This window comes from Octopus sinensis, linkage group LG11 (assembly GCF_006345805.1).
Source record: "Octopus sinensis linkage group LG11, ASM634580v1, whole genome shotgun sequence".
NCBI lineage: Eukaryota > Metazoa > Mollusca > Cephalopoda > Octopoda > Octopodidae > Octopus > Octopus sinensis.
In genome coordinates this window covers 48,512,114-48,539,509 of record NC_043007.1, presented here as the reverse complement: position 1 = coordinate 48,539,509, position 27,396 = coordinate 48,512,114, and the positions used below count along the sequence as shown (strand labels likewise).

Below are 27,396 nucleotides of genomic sequence, written 5' to 3'. Positions count from 1 at the left end.
ATAAACGTTATTTATGTTTGTGTGGGTTGGCTGGATCTGCAATATATCACCATTTTATGAATCGTAATTCTTTATTTTTTTGTATATCTCATGTTTTCATTGGTTCAACATCTTCCATGGCTACTGTCCGTTGGTATCACCGTCTTTCATCATATTATCAGTTCTATAACAGTCTAGTATTACTGTAAAATTTAGTGATGTTGTTTAGACTCTCACCCCAGTTCTAAATGACTTTTGATTCATCTCCAAATCACTTCTTATTGACCAAACCCATGATAAAAGTTGATCCTTTCTCTCTCTCACTCACCCCCCCCCCCCCCTTCATTTTTGTTGAAACATTGATTTGAAGAGTATATTAAATATATAAAATACCAGTAAATATGATTTGAGGGACATTTGGTTGCTATATTCTCAAATGATACTTTCAGGTTGCAATTAATTTTCTTCATTATTTCCTGACTCCATATGGTTATTGTCACTTTTTCAATATTTGCCAATAAAGGAGATTTCATCTACTAGATATATTAGCCAAGTCTCCCTCAAACTGTATCCTGTTGCCGTAAGTAAATGATATTTGGGACAATATAGTCACTGATATAGAAAAGAAAACCTAGAATGGTCATGATTAAGACATCTTTGATTATAATCCTGCTTGATCAGGGCTGACTTCAGGTGAAACACCATTAATATGAGCCAGCAGGGAGCCCCTGCACAACTGTTCTACCTCCTTGAAATAGCTCTCAAATTTCACTCACCTTAAAGGGTGGGGCACATTTGGAGAATACAGTCCTGCAAACACTCAGGAAAATAAAAAAGCTAGAGGACCATGACTGGAATACCTTTGATCATAGTTTACTTGAGAGTTGAACAACTACAATGTCAACAGAATCTCCTGTAGCATCATTGTAGTAGGAATATTCAACAATCACTTGATGTTGTGGTTCACTGGACTGTTACTCACATAAGCAACAAAAGCTGAGCAATCACGACTTTGTGTAGAAAGAATGTTACCCACATGGCCTACAAAGTTTGGCCAAGCATGACTTCACATGGAATATGTTCCAGCAATAATTTCAGCTTTTGGTGTGCTCCTTTCTGAGCCCCTCAATCAGTATAAAATTGACACACATGTGATTACCATACAAAGAGCTTTGGGATGTAGCAGAGAAGGCAAGAGACGACACTGCAAATGGATGGTGAACAGACACGAGCAGCAGCTGAACCAAGCTGAAATCAACATAATGAATTATCAACAGCAACACAACTTTTGGATACGATTATAATTACAAGAATAATAACATCCAGACTCTCTCAACATGTGTCATTTCTAATAACAACAGTATTTGTCTTTTGCTTCTGTATCAAAAGAATAAAAGTTGTCAAAAATCTCAACAGATTCTGTTGTCTTCTATGTACAACTGTTGACCTCCAGTGCTATAAATACCAATCAGCTCTAGAAATAGCAGTCTGCAATCAGCATCAGCAACCAGTCTCAACTCACACCTATTAATAAATCATCATCATTTAATTCTGTCTTCCATACTGGCATGGACTGGAGGACTGCATCAAGTTCCAGTGTCTGCTTTAGCATGGTTTCTAAGGCTGGATGCCTTTCCTAACATCAGCCACTTGACAGAATGCTTTTTTCATGGGTGCTTTGTTCATGACATCAGCACTTGTGAGGTTGCAAGTGACATGAAAGACAATCAACTTAGTGGGGTTGTACTAGAGGAGTAGGAGTGGGCTTTATGCTAGGTGTTGATGAGACTAAAGTATGATAATGGAACAGGAACAAGTGTTTTGCTATAGAAGACATACATGGCTACCTGGCATTATATAACTTATTTCCTTCTGTCTCTGATCTGCCATGCTTTACTCATGCAGCCTACTTTTGAAATAACAACCTATTGGGGTAGCCTGTACATGGCCACTTGATCTGCAAGCAATAACTGCCAAGTATCCCCCATGTTATACCCTAGCATCTCAAAATACAGAAAACAGTAACAGACACATTGGATAATGTTGTTGTGTATACATTGCCTGAAAAAGGACAGGGTGGTCATAGCTGGAATGACTTTTGTCATAGGTCTGCTTGATTAGGGTGGTGTGAGGTTAAACAATAACTGTAAATAACTATGCCTGTATATCTGCAGTCTGTTATGTTCTGCCTTGTTGTTTAGCCTCAGGTTACTCTTGACAAAAAGTAAACCAGCCATGACCAGTTCAACATTTTTACAGTTATATATGTATCTGCTTTCTCAAATGTGACCCTCTTTGTTTTAAGATGATAGTTTGGGATTTGAATTTCTATTTTCTAGCAATCAAACTGCCACATAGAGGCCTGCATTAATCTCTTTTGTCCAAATTCAATATTGATTGAGTAGAACTTTGATCAAAGGTAATCCAGTTATAACCACCCCAACTTTTAAAGGTTATATAGAACTAGCTTATCCAATATACCTTTTGTTTTAAGGTAATAAGGGTGTAACTTGAGGGCGTTTTTAAACTGCTATTTCTTGCAAGGTAAGCAACCACATGGATGTCTGTTGTCTATTGCTGTCAGCTCTGAATGAACAGAATTTAAAATCGGAGGCATTTCATTTATGGTTATGTTGCTTTATTTATTTTGTTTTTCAGACATTATGTATCTAGGACTATGTTATCCAATGTCTCCTTCCCTTATTTTTAAAGACACTAAGCTGTGATTTGAAGGAAAATTGGCTGCTGTTGTTTGCAGGTCTTGCTATTAAAAAGGGTAAGGACCCTTTTGGTCACAAATAACCATTGAATTGCAGCTAGAAAGTTCCTCTCCAAGGCACAAGTCTGGGCAAGATCAGCACTTACCCATACATACTAGTCTCCCCTCTCCACTCCCCCAATGTTTAAAGAAAAGGCAAAGGTCAATACAACTTGGCACCAATGATATCACAACCCTACAGCTGAGTGAACTGGAGGAATGTGAAATAAAGTGTCTTGCTCAAGAACACAACACACAGCCCAGACTGAGAATTGAACTCGCAACCTCACGATTGTAAGCCTGACACTCCAACCACTGAGTTATGCACCTACACTATTCGTAGCTAAATAGGTATGTGTGTGTGTATATTAGTAATCTTTGATTGTTGTGTATATTACCCAATGGTTGTTAGATCTTGTTTAGAACCTCGGCTTATTTTGTTTCTAGAGGACCTGAAAATAATTTGTTTCTTTAACCCTCCTGATCTCCTCTCTCTCTCTCTCTGCCTAGCATTCTTCAAATTATGTAACCTAAACTACTAGAAGCACATGACTGTCTATGTAATTTAAACAAAGTTTCTTTCACTCCCTCCCAGCCTTTCTTATTCTCTCTCTCTATCTATGTTTCTGTGTCTGTTGGTCTGTGTGTCTCAGTTTCTCTATGTATCATCATGTACAGACTAAGCTCTGTTCTTCCTGTCATCATGAGTCAGTTTGTAACTTCAAACTTTTGTTTATATTCCTGATAACTGGCATGACAGTATTGTTTTCATTTAAGGAACCAAAGTTTCCGACCAACAACAGCATTCAACTGAAGGCTATGGGCTGTTCTTTTGGCTCATGTAATTTGAATGGATGATGAAACATGGTGGATGTAAAAAGTTGTGTCAGCCACAGCAGATCACTGGAAATAGTACTACAATTAAGAACTAAATTATATCAGTGCTTAGTCAATAAGGAAACCTCATTATAGTTGCATGACATGTTGGAAATAGCAGTTACATTTCATAATATTACATTACTCCTTACAAGTGGATATATCTACATAGACATCAAGACTGTAAGTGTTTGGCAAACTGAGTCTGTGGGTTTGAAATGCTGTTTCATATCTAACTACTTCTCTGCTATTCCTGCTATCTTTTGGAAACTATGAATATTATATCTTTCAACATTATTACATCTATAACTTCTTTCTTCTGTGGGAAGGAATCAATTCTTCAAGGTGATTTCTTGCTCAATAGTCTAGAGATTTTAACCTGCATGCAGTTTTGCAGTTGCCAAATAATGTTGAATCTGTTTGCTCTTCTTGTGCTGATTTTAATTTTTTTTTCCATTCACTTTGATGTGAGGAGTTGGCACAGCATCTGTTTTATGAAAGAAACCTGTTCAATATATTAGAGGTAGATGCTGAGGCTTGTGGTTAAAGTATGGCATGCAGAAAGGTTGGACAAGATTTATATATATATTTATAGAGAGTTAAAGAGAAAGAGGATAGTATTAATAAAAAATATATGAAAAGGGAGATGATGGTAAAATGAATTGAAACAATGAAGTATTACAGTGACTTTGTTCAAGTCTATAAATGGTTATTTTACTCTTCAACTCTTTTGATACCAACCTACCTTAGACAGCCCCGATACACACTTCCTGTTCAAAGTGATCTAAATTAAAATTTTCCATCAAAATTCATGTTATATTCTAAACAACAGCTCAATAATGATGAAGTTATTTTATTAAATTCATCATTATTTTCACAATTGATTGAAACAAAGGCTGATTTATTCCAACAGAAATATTGTAATGAAAGGGTTAATGATATAGTTTCAAAAGAATGAGAAATGGTTTAAAAGAAGTAATAAATTCCTTTCAGTTTTCTTACTTGTCATGTAATTTCATCACAGAACAGCCATTCTTTCAATTACATTACTCATAAAGCTACAGTCATCTTTTTTTCCCCTTTTACTTGTTTCATTCATTAGACTGTGGCCATGCTGGGGCACTGTCTTGAAGAATTTTTAGTGGAATGAATTGACCCCAACAGTTACTTTTTTTTTAAACCTGGTATTTTTTTCTATCGATCTATTTTGCTAAACCACTGAGTTACAGGGATGTAAACACACCAACACTGGTTGTCAAGTGGTAGTGGGGGACAAACATGGACACAAAGACACACACAACAGGTTTCATTCAGATTTCATCTACCAAATCCATTCACAAGGCTTTGGTTGACTCCAGGCTATAGTAGGAGACACTTGCTCAATCACAGAACCATGTGATTAAAAAGCAAGCTTCTTACCACACAACTACAACTGTGCCTGTAAGAATCATTAGCATGCTGGGTGAAATGCTTAGTGGTATTCCGTCTGCTGTTACATTCTGAGTTCAAATTCCGCTGTGGTTGACTTTACCTTTCATTCTTTCGGGGTCGATTAAATAAGTACCAGTTATGCACTGGGGTTGATGTAATCGACTTAATCCCTTTGTCTGTCCTTGTTTGTCCCCTTCTATGTTTAGCCTTCTGTGGGCAATAAAGAAATATATATCACTTCAAATTTATTTCATGTGATGTCAAAATTTTTGTTGCAAGTTGGTCACTGATAAATTTCCTCTGCAACATGAGTTACAGTGAAAATTTGCAGTGAAAATAGACTCTGGATAAACCACAGTTTATTCAAAACCATTCAGTGATGGTACAGTACTTATTAATGTGCAATTATGTGTTCATATATCATTATTTTCATCTTAGCATCCACTTTTCCGTCTTGCATGGATCAAATGGAGTTCATTGAGGTAATAACAAACCCTGACATAAATAAGTTATCTGAGTCATCAAAAGAGCTCCTACATGGTCTGTGGATCTACTAAACATAGTCAAATCCTTATGAGATGACTTTCACCTTGTTAAGTATGGTAAAAAAAAAATACTTGAGATCATGTAGTAAATGGTGGTTAATAGAGAATAAAATTAATTAATTAAAATTTTAATTACTACTATTTGAAAATCTTCAGGACCCTGTCTTTATATGTGAAAATCTGTCTACTTATTGTGTTCATGTTAGTAATACTAAGACATGTCTGTTGCTGTCATTATCACTAACAAAGATCATATTTTACGTTAAGCATAAGGATTGATTTTTTTTAAAGATTCTCATAGGCTGAGTGGTAGGAAGCTTGCTTCCCAATGACATGATTCCAGGTTCAATCCCACTGCATAGCACCTTGAGCAAGTGTCTTCTAGTATAGCCTTGGGCCAACCAAAGCCTTGTGAGTGGATTTAGTAGATGGAAACTGAAAGAAGCCCATCGTGTGTGTATGTGTGTGTGTGTATCTACGTTTGTCCTGCACCACTACTTGACAACTGGTGTTGGTGTGTTTACATCCCCATAACTCAGTTGTTTGGCAGAAGAGACCAATAGAATAAGTACCAGGCTTAAAAAAAGTCCTGGGGTTGATTCATTCAACTAAAAATTCTTGAAGGCTGTGCCCCAGCATGACTGCAGTCAAATGACTGAAACAATTAAAAAAAAGTTGAGTTCTTGTAATTATCTCCCCTTTGTATGTCACTGATGGAAACTGTTAGATTTTTGTTTTCCTCTTCTGAAGAAAGCTGGACAGTCTCTATTGCAGGTCTATTTATTTGATATTGCCCTGGTGCTGCACAACAAAAATCTTTTATCAAGCACTATATATTTGGATATTATGAATTCCCAGTGAAGGATTTAGCTAGACTGGCAGAGTACAAGGATGTAATCAATACTTGAGCAAAGATTGAACTTGTGATCTCATACTTCACTATATAGTCCATAAATTGACCCAAAAAGGCAACCATATCCAGCCTCTATGTGGTTGCTAAACCTGCTAGAAATACCAGCTAAATCTTCCTCAAATCACACCATGCCATCTTAGAAAAGAACAATTCAATAATGTGGTCATGGGTTCTCTGCAGATAAGAAAAAGACAATGGTCATGGCTGGAATGGCTTTGATTATAGATCTACTCAGTCAGAGCTGACTCAAGGCTAAACAACTTCAACAAGCCATTAAAACTGAAGACAGAGTTATCTCTTTAGCCCTAGTAAGCAAAGAAAAAAAACTTGTACACATTGATGTTTAATAGTCTTGCATTATGGTTGTTGTTGTTGTTTCATCATCATTTTAATTATCTGTTTTATCTATTATTTGGCAATAATATTATCATAGTTGTTTACTGCTGCTTCAGCTGGAGTACTACAGCTACATTACCACCACCTGAATTGGTAGAGAGTGAAACAATGAGATAGAGAGGAGGAGAAAGAGCAGTGTTAGTTGAGCATATGTGTGTGTGTGTATGTGTTAGAGAACAACCAAAGTTTAAAATGTACTAAAAATGTACCTGCTAAATACATCAGCAAGATTATTAGTTTTACTTGTAGTTGTTATTGTTTTACTACTTAATATTTGTTATTTATGTGATCTATTTCTGGTATTGATGATTTGCAATTTACTGATTAATTATATGATAACAGCAGCAGCAGCAGCAGAGATATTATATGTGAGGTAATTAATTAACAAACCAGTTCTATAGTGTGAACATTAATAATGGTATCTCCTATATAAATATATATAATGGCGAGGGATGGGGGTAAGTTCTTGTCTAGCCCTAGGTCAGGTGACCTTCATAGCTAGGGGTTGGTCTTGTGTAACCCCACGTCAGTTTTGATCAAGCAGACCTGTAATGAAAAGTCTTCCAACTATGATCATTCCTTGTGTAATGTGTCTTTGTTTTTTTTTATTATAGTAGATTGATTAGAGGGAGATTTAGTTGCTATAGGTTTTTCTCCTATAGCTTCTGGCTGCTCAGTATCTTTGTGAGTGAAGTAATGAGGAAGAGAGAAGTATAAAAAATAACTGAGGAATATTGACAAGTAGTGAATAATATCAAGAAGTAAAGAGGAATGTTAAATAAGTAACGAGGAGTATCAAGAAGTAGTGAGGAGTTTAAACTGGCCATATCCATCTAAAACATCCAACTTGTTTTATGTTCAAACATGCCAAGTTCAACCTCTCACACTTATGCTACAATGTCAGTATAAAAATAAGCAACCAGATCATCAGAATCTCAAAAAGCATTACTTTTGACAGTAATTTGAATACTAAAGGGTTAATAAGTATTCATGTGTATCAAGAAGTAACGAGGATTATTCAGAAGTTTTGATTAGCATTACTGAATTAAAGTTCATCTACTTAAAAATTTGTGATAATCTGCTGATGTAAGAAATTGTTGAATCAGTTATAACCTCTTAAAATTCTATTTTGGCAAAAAAGTCCATAAAATAAAAGAAATCAGAATGGGTGTCTATATTTACAAGAAAGTTATGTTTACCTTGGTGATTATGTGTTGTTATCTTTGTGCTGTTTACAAATGGAATGATGGGTACATATTTTATATACCATTCTCCAAATACCTCAGGGTACATGTGACTTGCAGTCTTCCACTCATCATGGTTAACTGCCAATTTCTCTTAGCCATCACAAATTCTACCTTAGCACCATATTTCCATTTACTCTCGTGGATAAATTACTTAACTGTTTCCCAGCTTCTGGAAGCACAGATTTTATTTGTTACTGTCATTTTCTCTACCTCAAATGTCAGCGCTATGCCTCTATATGGATACTTGGTCTACAAGAAATAGAAACAAAATCTATTCTCATGTCATACATATCATGCCATCTTGTAAAAGGTTAAAAGGTAAGATGAACCAGTAAGGGAAATCTTTGTGTGGTTCTTTGATGTGACCTATCAAAAAAAAAAAAAAACAATAAACAGTAGCTGGATCTTCCCTCAGATCACACTTACAAGAAGGGAGTCTAAACAATGAGGAAACCTCTTCTTAGTTGCTTGATTTGTTAGAAATAACAGTCAGCTGATCCTCAAACAACACTAAGCCATTGGATAATATGATTATAAAAATGTTGTTTAAAAATATGATAGGATAGTCATGTCTGGAATGCTGTGATCATGTCTGAAATACTGATGAGAGCTGACCTGTGGCTAAACAACACTTGCCCTATGTAGACTGTGATGGTTAATATATATTTTCTGAAGAGGTTGTTGAATTAGTGACTCAGTGTCTTTGCTATAGAGATCAAAAGTGTTCTAACCTTGACTACTCCATCTTTGTGTATACCTAGGACTTCCATTGTTAAAACAGTAGTAGTATGGTTTGAGGGAATTTGTGTACTATTTCTGTCGGGATGAGCAACTATATACTGGTACACCCTTTCTTCTCATTTAACTCATTTTGGAAGTGCCTTTCTGTTTATCACCTGCCTCTCTCTTATTTAGTCTTTAATTGCTGTAGCTTTTCCTTTCTTGGTCCTATTTTATGGTCTCCCATATTAGTGAATAGGTACATGCATGGCTGTGTGGTTAAGGAGTTTGCTTCTCAACCAAATGGCTTTAGGTTCAATTCCATTGCATGGCACTTTGGACAAATGTCTTCTACAGTTGCCTTAGGCAGCCCAAAGATGTGTTAGATTTGATTGACAGAAACTGAAAGAAGCTTGTCATATATATATTTATGTATGTGTATATAGTATCTCTTTGTCTTGATATTACTTGATAATTGTAAATGAGTGTTATCATCTTACAAGTGGTGTTTTTTTTATTTAAAATCTTGCACCAAAATGTGTCTAGTCATGGGGAGATATTACCTTACTTGGAAAAAAGTAAGGGTTGGCAACAGGAAGGGCATTTGGTTGTAGAAAAACTGCCTCAAGAAATTTGGTCTGACCCATGCAAGCATGGAAAAGTGGACTTTAAGATGATGGTGACTTTATCAACAGGTCAAAATGATGCTGAAATCATGCTTTATCTCCAACCTAAGTTTCCTTCTCCCTTTATCCATCCACTTTTTGTGGTAAATATGAAAAAAACATCAACTGAGATAATAAATTTAGGCATTGTTTCTGTTTAGAGTTTAGTAAAAGACTGAATTTTGTGTTATCTGCACAACAGGCCAAAATGACAGTATAATAGGGGTCGGGTGTTCATGCTCACCTGTTTTTTTAGCCTCTGCCTTTGCCCCTTCAGTTTTCAAGACTTCCATTTGATGACACATCAGATGTTAACTACACTACACTTTGTCTATGTTGCTTATTTGCCCTCATTCAATATTTGTTTCCTTCCTGGTATGAATCATGTATTTATAAAACTCCAGTTTTACTCCTACTCTTCAAATGTCTCCTGGTCTTTATACTTTCTCGTGATATAGTTGTTCCAAATCCCAGTAAGTTCATCTGCTTGTATATTACCCCTTTTCCTGCTAATCAGTCCTCTTACTTCACACATTGTCACCTTTGAAAACTCTACACCCACAGTTCATCGATTGGTGTGTCCATAATTATGTTCCTCCCATTTTTGGTAATTTACTGATTTAGGATAAAGTTTGTTTTTTCATTCTCATGTTCTTTCATACTTCGTCCTATTTTCTCCATTCCCAAATAATTTTTCTTTCAGTGATTGTCTTTGCTGTCACTAAGATTGTCTTTACTGTCACTCAACTGTCCAGTTGCTTACTATTTTGTCTGATATATACAACACCTTGTAGCTGTTGTAACTTTGTACTGTCTGTGTGCTGCCTTTATCTTAGGTGAATACAGAAGGACCATCAGAATCCAGGTATTCTGATTTTCGTTGTAGAAGTGGAAGTGGCAATGAGCTCAGAAGGTTTGTAAAAATAATAAGAAAAAGAAATGCTAAAATCACATGACATAGAGGAGGATAAAAACTGGGCTATTTCTCTATTGTGTATCAGAAGCTAAAGAACATTAATGACTATTTCCTGTCAAAAAAGATAGTGGGGACAGCCCTGGAATTTAATTTACATTAGAATGTAACAGGAGTAAATTTTCAAGGACAATTTTAGATATGTTTTAGTCTTGTTAAACCTCATCAGTGAAATATTGCATAACAGTTTAGGCTATTTTCTAACTTCCTTTGCCTGCAGTACAGCAAACTATATGACCTTACATACTTCAATTCAGTTGTCATTGTATATAATTGAACTATTGTTGATCTCTCTGTCTAACTAGGAACTATAGTCTGTGTCAACACCTTCCCTGCTTGTTCTGGAATTTACTCTTACCACCTCTGACATTTCTGCCATCACTGTTCACTAACTTATCTGTCACTGTCGCATTCCTACCATAGTGAGTTATGAAGCCATTGACTTATTCCTACCTTAACAATTCCACATTTCACTAAAACTGATATCTTCTCATAATTTTCCAACTGTCTGATATGCACACCCCACCAATAACAACTTCCACTTGTTATTCTGCTGCTTCAACAGGGTATATACCTCCACCACCTGCAATTTTCACTTCCTTTCTTCTGACTTTCAAATTGCTCCTATTTTTCCCAGTTATCCCCTCTTTTGAAACAGATTAAGATCTAGTAAAACCTCTTGATCAAAAACTCCCTACAGCATTGCACTGTCCTCTTCAAATACTCCTACAGTATATATTACTTTTGCTTCTTCTCCAACAGTGGTTTATTCATAACTAGACCCCAAACCCAATGACAAGTCACTTTGACTGTATCCCTTACCAATCTTATTTACTATCGGGTCAAAATTACTGTCATATTGGGGATAACTTCTGTGAACACCTTCTTGACATCTAGTGTAACAGCCAAATACTCCATAAACCTGCAGTTAGACATTTTGAGCCATTGGATCACCAACTTTTTCACTTGATCTGCAAATGCATAATGAAGTATCTTCATTCTGGGAACTACTTTGGTTACAAGCATTAATGAATGCTTTTTTTTTTTTTGTCTGTTAGTTGACCTCCTACTCTTTATCATATTTTTTCCTTCTCTTCTCTTGAACTTGAAACTTTTTGCTTCTCAAATTTAGCAGCAGTCCTGTTCAACATTTCCTTGGTGTCTTCTTTTCTTGTGATCAGTAGCGCTTTATTTCTTTATTGCTTTCAAATTTTTCAGCATTCCTTTTGATTACTTCCCCTGTTGACTGCTGTTTCCCTACCAGACTGGTTATTAGTCTGTAGATTTTAGGGCTTACTGTCTTGGGAATTAAGATGGTTTCCTCCTTAGTGGTATTGTCTGCTGTTCCCTCTACTCACACCTCATGTGTCCCTGATAATTATTTTAACCAGAAGTTTAGAATCTTACCATGTCCTAAAATTTCAGGCCTTTTTCGTGTTTTGTGTCTGTTGTAGAAAGGATTATTATTATTATTATTATGGAGATGTACTTGCATAGCAAGTGATTTGATCTGAGATTGTGTGCTGAAATGAAAGCAGTTGCAGCGTGGAAGGTGTTTGTAAGCCATTTAAGAAACACACAAAAGCCGTTCGATTCACTTCAACATTTAAGTTTAATTTGTCAAAATATTTTCGTCACTTTAAGACCGCAACCTGTTAACAGCTTTTGTGTGTTTCTTAAATGGCTTGCAAACAACTTCCACGCTGCAATTATTATTATTATTATTATTATTATTATTATTATTATTATGACTACTACTACTACTACTACTACTACTATAACAATAAAAAAAAAAAGGTGGCAAGTTGACAGAACTGTTAATGTGCCGGGCAAAGTGCTTAGCAGTGTTTTGTCTGTGTACATTCTGAGTTCGAATTCCGCTGAGATCGACTTTGCCTTTTCATATTTTCGGGGTTGATAAATTAAGTACCAGTGAAACACTGGGGTCAGGTCAATGTAACCAACTAGTTCCCTACCCCCTAAAATTTCAGGCTTTGTGCCTTTAGTAGAAATCTGGCAGAATCATTAGCTTGCCAGGCAAAATGCTTAGCGGCATTTCTTCTGGCTTTTCATTCTGAGTTCAAATTCTGCCAAGCTCAAATTTACCTTTTATCCTTTTGGGGGTCAATAAAATAAGTACCAGTTGAACACTGTGGTCAATGTAATTAACTCTCCCCTCCCTTCAAAAAACTGCTGGCCTTGTACCAAAATTTGGAACCATTATTATTATGTTTTCATTGTTGTTGTTGCTTTGTTTTAAACAAGCTGTTTCATATATCACCCATAAACCTCAAGAAACAGCATGTTAGACATTTTACTGCGGGGGTTAATTTATGAGTAGCAATATGTTTCACGAAAAGGAAACAAAGTACTGAGAATTAAAATTACATTAAACATTTGTTGTACTATTTGTGATTTTAAAAGGTTTTGTGGCTTAAATATTCTCAAGTTGACAGTGTTTTTAGGATGTGCAGAATCATTTGCACGACAGGCAAAATGCTTAGCAGTATTTCATCTGTCTCTACATTCTGAGTTCAAATTCCACCAAGGTTGACTGTACCTTTCAGCCTTTCAAAGGTTGATAAAATAAGTACCAGTTAAACACTGGGGTAGATGTAATCAACTTACTCCTCCCACGAAATTACAGACATTGTACCTTTAGTAGAGAGGATTATTAATTATTATTGTTGTTGTTCAGTAATCTTATACCTATTGTATGCTTTCACTCCTCTACTCAGTGCAGCTCTCTGTGTCTTTGGTATGTACTGTGGTTTGTTTTGGTGGTGGTATTTTTAATGTATTTGAAATACTCTATGTAAGAAGTGTGCTGTACCTGGCAGTGCTATTTTTATCATCATCATTTAATGTCCAAGTTCCATGGGTCCAAGGACTGTATCTTGCTCCAGTGCCTGCTTTGGCATGGTTTCCACTGCTGGATTCCATTCCTAATGTTCACCACTTTACAGCATGCCACTGGGTACTTTTCTCGTGCCACCAGTGCTAGTGAAGTTGCCATTATAAAGCACCCACTACACTCTGGGAGTGGTTGGCATTAGAAAGGGGCGAGCTGGCAGAAACATTAGCACGCTGGGCGAAATGCGTAGCCGTATTTCGTCTACCGTTACGTTCTGAGTTCAAATTCTGCCAAGGTCGACTTTGCCTTTCATCCTTCCGGGGTCGATTAAATAAGTACCTGTTATGTACTGGGGTCGATGTAATTGACTTAATCCGTTTGTCTGTCCTTGTTTGTCCCCTCTGTGTTTAGCCCCTTGTGGGTAGTAAAGAAATAGGTATTAGGAAGGGCATCCAGCCATAGAAACCATGCCAAATCAAATTGGAACCTGGTGCAGTTCCCTGGCTTACTAGTTTTCAGTCAAACCACCCAACCCATGCCCAGCATTGAAAACAGATAAGTGATTACTATTATTATTATTATGAAGGTGGTGAGCTGGCAAAATTGTTACCATACCAGGCAAAATGCTTAGCAGCATTTCGTATGGGTTTATGTTCTGAGTTCAAATTCTGTTGAGGTTGACTTTGCCTTTCATATTTTCGGGGTCGATAAATTAAGTACTAGTGAAACACTGGGGTTGGGGTGGGGTTTCGATGTAATTGACTAGTCCCCTTCCCCAAAATTTCAGGCCTTGTGTCTTTAGTAGAAAGGATCATCATCATCATGATCATCATCATCATCATTATTATTATAGGGCAGTCAATGAACAAAATCATAGGAGTATAAACAAAATGCTTATTAGTAGATTTGCAGAATTATTAGTGTAGAATAAAATTCCTTCTGGTATTTATTTTGAATAAAATTCCTTCTGGTATTTATTTTGAACCTTGAGCCTTGTTTAAAGATTAATGTGCAGTTTAACACTTGAATGTTTTAATACAGTCCACTCTCTTGCAGTCATAATTGACAGGAAGTGGGATATGCATGCTGTACTGTGTGATGGAGAAATGGAGGGTCTTGCACATTGTTGTTTAGTTCCTGGTCAGTCGGTCAGTCCTTCATTAAGCAAATCTCTTATACTCACTCCTACTAACACTTCTGTTTCAGGCCTAATGTCTAGGACATCATTATCTAATGTGCTCTTCCTTTTTTTAAAAATGGCAGATTTAGCTGCTATTTCTAACAGATATTTCTAAATCCGCATAGTTGAACAATTTGAAAGGGCAAGTTGTTGTGTACAATGTGAAGATGGAAGGATTGGGTTGTGCAGTGTGTGTTGGTGTGGTGTGTGTGTGATGGTAGTGGTGAGTTGTGTATAGATGTGTGTGTGTGTGTGGTGGTAGTGGCATGAGTTTGTGTGTTTAATGACTTTAGTTGCCTTAAAGGCGATGACAGAGTACATAGCATAATAAAACCATGACCTAAATTTCATAGTGAAAAATATACAGAACACTTATTTCTAATTACTGAATCATATACCAAATTGTTGAAATAGCCATAAAACACTTATTTTTGACACTAGATCATGGTGAAGTGCTGGAAGTTCACAAGAGGTCATAGGTTCAATACTTCACACAAGTAATGCAATGAATTATTCACTACTCAGTAGTACTCATTATTAAAAGTTGATTAGTTTAATCTGTGTCATGATTTATTAGTAACAATATATCTTAACTAAACTAGGTTTCTAATTTTATCTTAACTCTAACTGACAGTATGTAACATCATATTGACATAATTTTAAAAGTGTTTGGAGGGTGCAGCTGTGAGTTTCTAGATGTTTCAATAGTTTCACAACATCTTACATATTTGAATTTGTATAACCGTTAAGAATAACCTATCTAGCTCAATACTCAATTTATACTATGCTGTAATTACCTCGTATAGTGCTTACTCAGTTAGTGCTGCAATTTTTAGAAACTATTCAAGAACATTAATTGAGGTTTTGCTGTAGTATAAGTCTTAGGTATGTTATTTAGAAATAAGGAGAGTCGTAGAGAATCATAAGCTACTTCTGCCATTTACTTGTGCATGGCTGAATTTCTAAGGAAGACTGGCCTGCAAACCGGTGCCACATAAACTGGTGTCACATAAAAAGCTTTGCTAGTGTCACATAGTAGCATCCATGCCAGCACTATGTAATAAGCACCCAGTGCACTCTGTAAAAAGGTTGGCATTAGGAAGGGCATCCAGTCATAGAAACCAAGCCAAAATCAGACTGGAACCTGATCAGTTCTCTTGCTTGCCAGCTCCTGTCAAATTATCCAACCCATGCCCAGCATAAAAAATGGACGTTAAACAATGATAATGATGATGAAGGAAACATGGTCAGTGTTTGCATATCTTTAGCCAAAGCACTAATGGATAAGGACTGATCTGGGCTTAAAAATAATTTTCTCTCTGTCTATAACAATTGGAGATCTTTATATTTTTAACAGCATGCTATACTTTGTTGCTATGGTAATAGATGTGTCTGCTACACATTTGTTGTTGATATATGGATAGCATGTCTGAGCAGAGTTGGCTGTTTTTCCTCAGAAAGTAGATATGAAGATTATTGGTAGTGGATGGGATTATTATTATTATTATTATTTCATATATGCACCACAGATTAGACTGTTGGGAAAAAAATTCCTGACATCAAGCTACAACAAGTAACCTTAGATGTCAAGAACCTTCCTAATTATCCTAGCTGTTCCTAATAATACTCTTTTCTGGAGCTGCAATAAACTAGGTTTTATGCCTATTTCCTCTATTCATCTGTTCAAATCTTTAGAGATAGTTCCTAATGCTCTTATAACTACAGGGATATATTTTACCCACACTATCCATAGGCTCTGTAATTCGATAGCTAGACCCTGGTACTTTGTTATTTTATCTCTACCTCTCATATTAATTTTCTTATCGTTTGGGACAGTAAAGTCAATTACCTGGCAGTTTCTATTCTCTTTGTCTGCTACTACTAAATCAGGCTGTCTAGCTTCTGTTAGTCTGAAATTAATATTATTAATATTATTATTATGAAGGTGGCAAGCTGGCAAAATTACAAGCATGCTGGGCAAAATGCTGAGAGCCATTTCATCTGTCTTTATATTCTGAGTTCAAATTCTACCATGGTCAACTTTGCCTTTCATCCTTTCGGGGTTGATAAAATAGGTACCAGTTGATTAACGGGGATCAATGTAATTGACTTGCCTCTCCCCAGAAATTGCCGGCCTGTGCCAAAATTTGAAACCAATATTATTATCATGGTAAGTGTGAGAGTAGGCTAGAAAAAGACAAGCGGTTAGGGGAAGGGGAGGAATACAGTGTTTTTTTATTGTTTTAGAGTAACTACAACAATCTATTCCCAGTACATGGTTGGTACTTTATTTTATTGATACCAGAACAATGAAACTAAAGTTGGCCTCTGTGGGATTTGAACCAAGAAAGAACACTAATGTGGTCATAGTAAGGCATTTTGTCTATCACTTTGTCATTTCTGCTAATCCACCACCTTTTACTATATAAGCTTCTAACATTGTTCTCATTTTTAACAATTTGTCAGTTGCACTACATGGCACCTTTAGCAAGTGTCTCTCATGATAGCCCTGGGCTGAGCAAAGCCTTACGAGTGGATTTGGTAGACTGAGCTGAAAGACTGTGTGTATGTGTGTGTTTCCATTCATCCATGTCCCACCGCAACCACTTGACAGCTGGAGTTGATTTGTTTGTGTCCTTGTAGTTTAGCCATTTGGTGGAAGAGGCCAAGAGAATAAGTTCCCAGACTTAAGAAATAACTAATGAGTAATGCATTGTTTTACCAAGAAGTTAAAATTCATAAAAACATTTGTTTGAAGGTTAAAACTAGAGATGAAAACCTTTTTTCTTTACAATTAATCATTGTAATTAATCACTTCTTTAAGTTAATAAAGTTAAAATCATGCAATAAAGTTAAAAGAAGGTTAAAAAAAGGAAATTCACTAAAAAGAAAATTTTTTATGATTAGTTACTGAAAAGAATAAATAAATTCATTGATATATATTTTTATGTATTGATGAAACCTAATTTCATACATATTTTTTCCTACTAATTTTTTGGAGGAGCTATTGTATTGGACTACAGCTTTGGAGCTATTTTTAGCACTGTCTATGGCTTGTCTTACCCGTCAATGTTAAATTATTTAACACCATGTGCATCCAGTCATTTGAACAAAAGTCTAGCATATCTGTTTAGTTTTTCTATAAGACAAATTTCTGACTTCAAGGTGCATTTACCAATATTAGTTATTGGTGATCAATACCAAACACTAATAGTGATTATTTACATCTTTTTTCTGATTCATAAAACAGGCCTCTTTAAGAATATAATTATTTATTATCATCCAATTGTAAGTGTATATACTTATAGTTTTAATTCTTTACACCTGTTATTTAGGAATTTTAAATTTACCATCAAAAGTGAGTATTTTTCCTTGCTAGTCTTTTCACTATATGTAAATGTACAGTATGCTAGCTGTTTCTCAATATTTTGATATATATTTTATGATTTTCTTATTCTTAAATCAGATATCAAAGCCAAAAACAAGTCAAAAGCCAAAAGCCCTTGAATTTACAGAAAAAATTTCAAAAGAATTTGTATCAAATCACAATAACACTGCAGACTGTGCCTTGTTGATGTCAAATGCAATAAAAGGCATTTTGTTGAGTCACATAAAGTGAGCAAAAATATCAAAACCATATTGAAAAGACTACTAAAATTGTACAGCCACCTATCAAATCATTTGAATTTACCAAAAATGATAAATCTTGGGGTGCAATGTTGACCATAGTGTTTCTTGAGGCTAGCATTCCTTTGCACAAGTTCACTAATACAAGTGTGAGAAGTCTGTTTGATTCTCTCAATAAGCCATTGCCATCTCAATCTACCTGCCAAAAACATGATATGTTTAGTGCAAATATGGTTGAAAATTGTAAGAGTTGCTTGGCTGATTAAAATGTATTTTTAATTGTTGATGAAAGTGAGATCAATGACAAAAAAATTGTCAATGTACTCATTGGTTCAGCTTAAAATCCTCAAAAAACATTCTTAATTGAATGTTTGCCACTCAAATCAGCTCTAACTGCCACAGTCATCACTCAGATCATTGATGATTTGTTAAGAAGTATGGTGGTTCCAGGAGAAAATTTTCTCCAACTCTTGTATGATGCTACTTGGTATATGGTAGCTGCTGGAGAAACATTCCAAGTATCTTAATCTCTTTCATGTAACCTGCTTCTCCCACCTATTGCACAACTGTGCTCTAAAAATAAAGGCTTTCTATCCTGCAGTGGATTGTCTGATTACCCCATGAAGGCTGCCACTATAAAAAAACAAACACTACTGGGAGCAATTCAAAACACACAAATATCTGCCTCAGCCACTTGTGATCTGGTGGGGCAGCTAGTTGGATGCCTGAAATTACTATGTAAGAACCTTGCAAAGGTTACAAAAATTGTAGAAAGTTTGGAAGATGAAGACATTTTGGTGCAGAGAATGACAGAAGCTGTGTGAAACCTTGAGATCAGGACTAACCTCATCCAAATATGTTCAAACAATCTGCAGTTGAAAGAATTGATTTTGAAAGCTAAGTCAACAGCTTTCACCAACTATGATGCTTACAAAAGCCTCAAACAATTGAAATTCAACAAAGACCCATGTTGCATCATGAATTACATTGATTTTAGATTCAATAAAAACCAAATTAATTCAATAATTCAACTAATGAATCCCAAAATTTCATCCATGGAATAAACAGATCTGATACGTCAAGTGATATCAGCTTCTGTAGAATGCAGTTTTTTGATGCTGAAAAAGTTCCTCGCAAAAGATAGTTTTTGCTTACAAATATAAAACATTATATTGTAGTATAATAAATTTCCACAATAGTTGTTTTTTAAAATAGCATTGATAATACTCATAAAGTAATCAAAACGAGAGTGAACTCCCTAATATTTATGGATATATTAGTAAAAATAAGGTTAAAATCTGTCAATAAAGTTAGAAAATAAGGTTAAAATTAAGCAATTTTTAAGGTTTAAAAAAAATTACCCTAGTAATTAGGTAGATTTATTCAAGGTGGTGCCCCAGCATTGCTGCAGTCCAATGACTGAAACAAGTAAAAAAGGCATGGCAGGTTCAGTCCCACTGCATGGCACCTTGGGAAAATGTCTTCTACTATAGCCTTGGGCTGACCAAAGCCTTGTGAGTGGAATTGGTAGACAGAAACTGAAAGAAGTCTGTTGTATATATATTTGTGTGGTGTGTAAGTGAGACTTTGTGTCTGTCTTTGTCTCCTACCACCACTTGACAACTGGTGTTGGTTTGCTTACGTCCCTGTAACTTAAGCAGTTCTGCAAAAAGAGACCAATAGAATAAGTACCAGGGTTAATAAAAAGAAACAAAAAATTAATCCTGGGTTTGATTCATTCGACTAAAACTTCTTCAAGGCACTTTTGATTAAATGTTTATTGTTTCATTTCATATTTCTACACTTTTTCAAATGTATTTCATTTGTCTGGCTTTGTGTATTATATGTTTGTCTCCTCTTTACCTCATAATTTTGCTCATTTTTATTTGGGTGAATTATATATATCATTATCATCATTATCATCATTGTTTAACGTCTATCTTCCATGCATGCATGGGTAGGACAGTTGACAGGAGCCAGCCAGGTAAAAAATCTACCCAAGGCTACTGTGTCTGTTTTGGCAGGGATTTTATGGCTGGATGCCCTTCCTAACACTAACCACTCTGCAGAGTGGACTCTGTGCTTTTTATGCAGCAAGATTTTTACAGCTGGATGCCCTTCCAGATGCCAACCATGTTACAGTGTGGACTGGATACTTTTAACGTGGCACCAGCACTGGCAGGGTAACCAAGTAACTCACAAGACAAGGAAGTATAAGAGGGGCGGGACACTTGTGTTAGAGGATGAAGGTTAGAGTGTGACAAAGAGACAGAGAGACAGAAGCAGGTTTCTTGCCACAACTGAGGGGGCATTAGAGGAGGTGATCCAGTATCAAATGATGAAAGGTTAGTGTAACAAGGAAATAGAGAGGCAGAAATAGATGTTTTGCTATAGAGGAGGTACATGGTGACCCATTGAGAGAGAGAGAGAGAGAGAGGAGAGACAGTGTGAGATAGGGGTACCGAAAGAGGCCAGAAACAAGTGTGCCGATGTAAAGGTGATATTTGGTTACCTAGTCAGAAGAAAAACAAGAGAATGAGAGAGAGAATGACGAAAGGGAAAGAGAGAGTGGGAGATAGTAAGAAACAGCAAAAGTGTGAGAGAAAGCAGAAGAGAGATGGTGTAGTAACAAGAATATGAGTGTAGAACCTGGTTAGAAAAATAGGAGGTGGGTGAGGTGTGTATGGAGCTGTGATACAATAATCACTATATATATATATATAAATGGCGGTGCCCCAGCATGGCCACAGCTCATTAGCTGAAACTGGAAAAATCAAAAATCAAATAAAAAAAAAATATATATATATATATATATATTATATTGTTGTATTCAGGATGGTTATTTTATTTATTATTATTTTTGTTTTGCCAAATAAACACCACACACTATATATTTTTTCTTCACTTGTTTATTACTGTCATTTTGTTATTTTTATTATTTTGATGCCTGTCCATTGTCCAGAAATCTTTCATCATACATCTGTGACCTCTTCAGTGACACTTTTCGTTTTTGTGTGTGTTTTTGCTCCACTCACTCTCTCTGCTCTTCTGAGATGTGTATCTATATATGCACATGCGTTTGTGTCCTTGTGTGTGTGTGTGTGTGTGTGTGTGATAGGTTTTAGCAGCTATATGGTCTTCTCCTCAGCCCCAACCTCCCACCCCACTGTACTGCTGCTGTCCTAAAACCCCAAGAAAATAAAAAAAAAGAAAGAAAAACAAGTTCCTGTATTCCTCTGCGTATGTGTGTTCTTCCATCAGTGGCACAGCTGTTGCTGCTGACCATGTTAGTTGTGTTGTTGATAGCATATGGCCATCCATGAGGTTTCATGTGTGTGTGTGTATGGGTTCACTTCCTACGTGTCCATGCCCTTTATATATTCCATTTATCACAGGTATGTAGCAGATACATTTATATATTCGTTTATCTATTTATATATTTTTTATGCATCTATCTCTATTTCTCATATGTATCACAGGTAAGTGCATATATGTCTATTGTGTGTGTATTACTCTGTATTTGTGTATTATTTTTGGTTTTTTCTTCCTTCTTTCCTCTCTCTTCACATCACTACTGTCATTAGTCATGTGGTGTGGTGGTGGGTGTTACTGTTCCATTCATGTTTTCTATTGAGGCTCGGTCTACCTACTGTTATGTGTGTAGCTTCTGTAATCACTCTAAGTGTCATGTCAGTTCTGTGTCGATAGTATTTTAACCTCTGTTATTAATTGAACCTCCATGTTCTGCTTGAGCATGTTGATAGAACATGCTTCCCTTCTTTGAGCTCTCACCAATGTTCACCTATACGCTCTTCTATGCTGCGTGCAGTCTCTGCAGTGTAGGTAGTTGTCATGTTTCTGCACTGTCCCTCAATACATCATAAGCTATATACTACATTCCTAACCTTACGGTTAACCTGTTGGTTCATCCTACACATAACACAGTTGTACTCCGTACAGGGGAACTTATGAAAGGAATAGGTATTGCAGATTAAGGATTTTAAGGGGGCAGGAGGGCTCCCCACTACTTTAATTCATAGATTAGCCTTACTTACTGATTTTCTAAAAGTGTGCTAGTTTGCTGCCAGGTGAACATGACACTCTGTATTTTTTGTTGTCATACCAAGTGTTGGACTCATTTATCTTATTACTGTTGCTTTCCGTGCTGTTCCAGGATTTACTCCTGTACAGCGGGCAGATCCTCTTAGAATCGTTCTCTATGATGGCTTTGTACTTAGTCCTGGCTCCTTTGTACACGAATTGATGTGTGTGTGTATGTATGTATATATATATATATATCATCATCATCATCATCATCGTTTAGCGTCCATTTTCCATGCTAGCATGGGTTGGACAGTTCAACTGGGGTCTGTGAAGCCGGAAGGCTTCATCAGGCCTAGTCAGATCTGGCAGTGTTTCTACGGCTTGATGCCCTTCCTAACGCCAACCACTCCGTGAGTGTAGTGGGTGCTTTTTACGTGCCACCCGCACAGGTGCCAGACAGAGCTGGCAAACGGCATGGGAACCAGGCGAGGGTGGCAACGGACACGAACGGATGGTGCTTTTTACGTGCCACCGGCACGAGGCCAGTCGGGGCGGTGCTGGCAACGGTCACGAACGAATGGTTCTCTTACATGCCACCGGCACTGGTAACACATCTGCAATTTCCATTGATCGATTTCGATTCTGATCCTCACTTGCCTCAACAGGTCTTCACAAGTAGAGTTTTGTGTCCCAAGAAGGGAAGGTATGCATACTTAGGCTGGCTCCATCCCATGTAGAAGGCCACGGGTTATGGTCTCACTTGTCTTCTCGTGCACAGCACACTTCCAGAGGTCCCGGTCTCTAGTCATTTCCTCAGTGAGACCTAAAGTTCGAAGGTCGTGCTTCACCACCTCGTCCCAGGTTTCCCTGGGTCTGCCTCTTCCACAGGTTCCCTCAACCGCTAGGGTGTGGCACTTTTTCACAAAACTATCTTCATCCATTCTCGCCACGTGCCCATACCAGCGCAAACGTCTCTCTTGCACACCACAACTGATGCTTCTTAGGTCCAGCTTTTCTCTCGAGGTACTTACACTCTGCCGAGTATGAGTACTAACATTACACATCCATCGAAGCATACTGGCTTCATTTCTTGCGAGCTTACGCATATCCTCAGCAGTCACGGCCCATGTTTCACTGCCATGTAGCATGGCTGTTCGTACACACGCATCATACAGTCTGCCTTTTACTCTGTGCGAGAGGCCTTTTGTCACCAGCAGAGGTAAGAGCTCTCTGAACTTTGCCCAAGCTATTCTTACTCTAGCAGTTACACTTTCAGCACACCCGGCCCCGCTGCTGACTTGGTCACCTAGGTAACGGAAACTATCAACTATTTCTAGTTTTTCTCCCTGGAAAGTGACGGAAGTTGGTCTCAGAGCATTTTCAGTGTTTATTGTTCCTGAGCATCTGCCACATACAAAAACCATCTTCCTAGTTAGCCCTCCTTTGACATTGCTGCACCTCTTATGTGTCCATAGCTTACACTTGGTGCATCTTATAAGATATATATATATTATATATATATATATATATTATATATATATATACTAGCAGTATCGCCCGGCGTTGCTCGGGTTTGTAAGGGAAATAACTATATAAGCATTTTTAGAGAGTTATAGCAAAAAAATGCACTAAAAATGGAAAAAAAATTAAGGTAAATTTTTTTTTTTTTAAATCGTTGACACATCGTAGATATTTTTAGAGAGTTACTTCCCTTATATAATAGCGAAAAAATGCATTAAAATGGAAAAATATGATGGTAAATTTTTTTTAAATCGTAGACTCATCGTAGACGCGCGCTAATACCCAGAAGGGCTCGATATGAATCACAACTATAAGATACCCAGTTTTGGTTACACTGCACCGCAAAATGTGGGAGTAGTTACAAATCTAAATCGTAGGAGACAGACACACAACTTCACTTTTATATATAAAGATATAAGCCACGTAGTTATATACACATACTTTGTTATATACACATTCTTTGTTATATACACATTCTTAAAAAAAAATGTTATTTTGAACACAACATTTATAAAGAATAAAATATTTTTTGGTTTTTCTTAACCCTTTCGTTACTATATTTCTGACCAAAATACACCCCTTATGTGTTTCAATTAATTTCTAACGTAATCATAAATTTAGTCTGGTTTCATTAAACAACTATAACTTTTTTATTTATCAATATATTAACATGAATTTTGGAAGATAATTTAATGAAATGTTCTCAACCAATTCTATACTATAATTTTTGTCACAAAGTGACTCTAATTGCAGGTAGATACAGGTAAATTCAACAAAATATAAAATTATTAAAATTTTGTTCAAACATCGCTATAGAAAATGGGCTATTAGCTAATATTCAATTGGGTATACAACAAAATTTTACGATAGAATTTGTTATTCTGGGTAACTTTCTGATACCCATAATAATATTTATGGCAAAATAGGCCTTAATTTCATTTAAGGTTGTGGGAAATAACAAACTATCCTTTCTTTCGCTTTGTTTACGTTTAGCGTAACAGTTCGTTTCCGCCGTAATGATTTCAAATGGGCTCATTCGAAAAAGTAAAAAGAAATAGTCTAAGGCTTTACTCTTCTGGGAAAGTCTGTGGCTTGGTTCAGTTTCTTCAGAAAAATCACCGAAAGAAACAGTTTTTAAATTTTCACTCCATTCAGGTGCCATATATATAATATGATATGTGTGTGTGTGTGTGTGTATAAAGGGTGCGGTGAATAAATTGTCGTCTAAATTATGCAAAAATGAAAATAACGCTGACATCTCATTTTAACAGATATATTTACTAAAATTACACATACACAATAGCACATGTACGCACATATACCTCCAACACACACAATACACATACAGACATGCACATACACAACCCCCTACGCACACATGCATACACTAATTCACATACACATGATAAATATGTATACATACAATCACACACATATATGCATACACATATAGACACATACACACACATGCACACGAATGCACACATACCTAACACTCATAACCTCACATACAAGTATACACACCCACATATGCACCTATACCCCCTACTCAACCCCTCGTTCACACACACAAAATACACTCACATGCACACACATATATATACCCGCACACACACATACACACACAAATGAACCCACACATAGCTCCCATACACACACACACCACACTCATACATACACGCACACAATTATACATACATGTACACACATGCACATACAAGCACACGCCCATACACACACACTACATATACACGCGCACACACACGCTTCAAACTACCAGTACCTTTCTAGTGACCATTCTCCTATGCAAACTCCACACACAAACCCTCACACAACCCACGCATACACAAATTCACATATATACATACACATTATATATATACATACACACACACACACACATGTATAGGTAGACACACAACAGGCAGCCACTCCTACCAAAATTCTTACTATAAATTCTTCCTATGACCTTAAATGATACTAAGCCGAACCACATACACACACACAGACCTGCGTGCACGCACATACCCACACATACACACACATACTGCCTTCTCTTGCACTTTCCTGTCTTTGAAAGAACGTTCTTCACCCGTCCGGTCATTTCAATATGTGACCACGTGTGTATCGTTGGCGATTTTCTTTCTCCACTATCCCTTCTTTGGACTTTTTCTATATTTCTGATGAAGAACTCCGCTCAAAACATGAAATCCTCTTTCTTTTCTTTCCTTTCCAGAGCATTCAATAACACTGTACTTATTCCATGTCCTCACATAGTTGTTTTTTCTTGCTTGTTCATGTTTGTATTGACTATATATATACACACACACACATATATATATATATACGTGTGTGTGTGTGTTTTGATGTATTTTTATAGATATTTTATTTTTTCTTCCAGATTCTACTGAGAGTTTCTTCACTCGTCATCACAACAGCTGGCAAACAATGATGCATCAACATATAGCACTATCGTTACCTATGCGGTTTTATATTTATGCCATCCATGGCTATTTCATTGAAGTGATGTTCACAGCAGCCTGGGAGTTTGTTGTTAACATGAATGTCAAGTTTCCTGGAAACACAAGTGTCTGGTCTCTGTTGATTTATGGGGTTGCAATCCTTGTTGTTGAACAGATTCATTATCGCTTACAGGACACAGTACCATTGCTGTGTCGAGGACTTATTTACATGTTGTGGACTTACCTATGGGAATTCAGCACCGGTTATATATTAACACGTTTTGACGCCTGCCCTTGGGACTATGATAATTTTGACTGGGATATTATGGGTCTAGTGACACTTGAGTATGCACCTTTATGGTTCTTTGGTGGTATCCTTACAGAGAAAATCCTAATATTCTATACTCGTCATCTATACTGGGGACCTTACATGGATTCAACACGCTACCAAGGGATGAATGGTCATATAAAAATGAAATAGTGGGATGAAATGTCAAAAGTTAGCTGAGTGAGAGTGAGAGGGAGTGTAAGAGAGTGAGAAAGAGACAAAACAAAACATGTTTATAATTTCAAAGGAGGATTCTTCCTATCTTCTCAGTTTGCAGCCATTTGGCTGTGGCCATTCTGGGGCACCATCAGGACTGTTCTTATCATTCTTCCTGCTATTCCATCAGGTATTTCAAGGAAGAATTTTTTTTGCTGCTGTTGGGTACAATACAGTGGGAGAAAAAACAAAAAGAAAAATTAAACAATTTTGTGTGTGTGCGTGTGTGCATGAGAGAGTGTGAATGTATGTGTGCATGTGTGTGTATGTATGAGAATGTGTGAATGTATGTTTGTGTGGGTGTGTATGAAAGTGTATGTGTGTGTGTATATGTGTGGATCATTTGAGCTTTAAAGTGATAGATCACCCTGGTATACACACTTAAACACACACACATGACATAACTTCCTAAATATTTTTTTTTGTACTGCTATATCCATTTATCTGTATTTAATACATATACATACATGTACTGTGTATTAATCTATGTATGTGTGTATATGTGTACATATATACATATATGTGTGTGTATGTGTGTGTCTGTTTATATATATGTATGTGTCTGTGTATTATATGTGTATTTGCGAATGTACATGTGTGTGTATCCATTTGTGAGGATGGGCCACATGTCTACACATGTATGTACAGACTTTTGCAGTTA

General features: G+C 36.5%; 1 protein-coding gene and 1 long non-coding RNA gene across 6 annotated transcripts in view; one reads left to right on the top strand and one right to left on the bottom strand.

Annotated features, from left to right (window-relative positions):
- LOC115217389 (transmembrane protein 229B-like) overlaps positions 1-27,396 on the top strand; it is a 94,373-nt gene that overhangs the window by 47,687 nt on the left and 19,290 nt on the right. For 4 of the 5 annotated variants that reach the window (XR_005001280.1, XM_036507468.1, XM_036507469.1 and 1 more), the window contains exon 3: positions 26,131-26,652. Coding sequence is in view for 4 of the 5 variants with exons in the window: in XM_036507468.1 (XP_036363361.1) it covers positions 26,131-26,652 (522 nt within the window). In the remaining variant the exon portion in view is untranslated. Of the gene's footprint in view, positions 1-26,130; positions 27,197-27,396 lie in introns of those variants that run through there. The other variant, XM_029787065.2, reaches the window with a different exon arrangement.
- Positions 9,414-18,320, bottom strand: LOC118765419. Its single transcript, XR_005001282.1, has 3 exons — positions 18,310-18,320; positions 12,156-12,165; positions 9,414-9,548 (listed from the first exon to the last, which is right to left on the bottom strand). It is a non-coding gene; the product is annotated as an uncharacterized LOC118765419 (long non-coding RNA).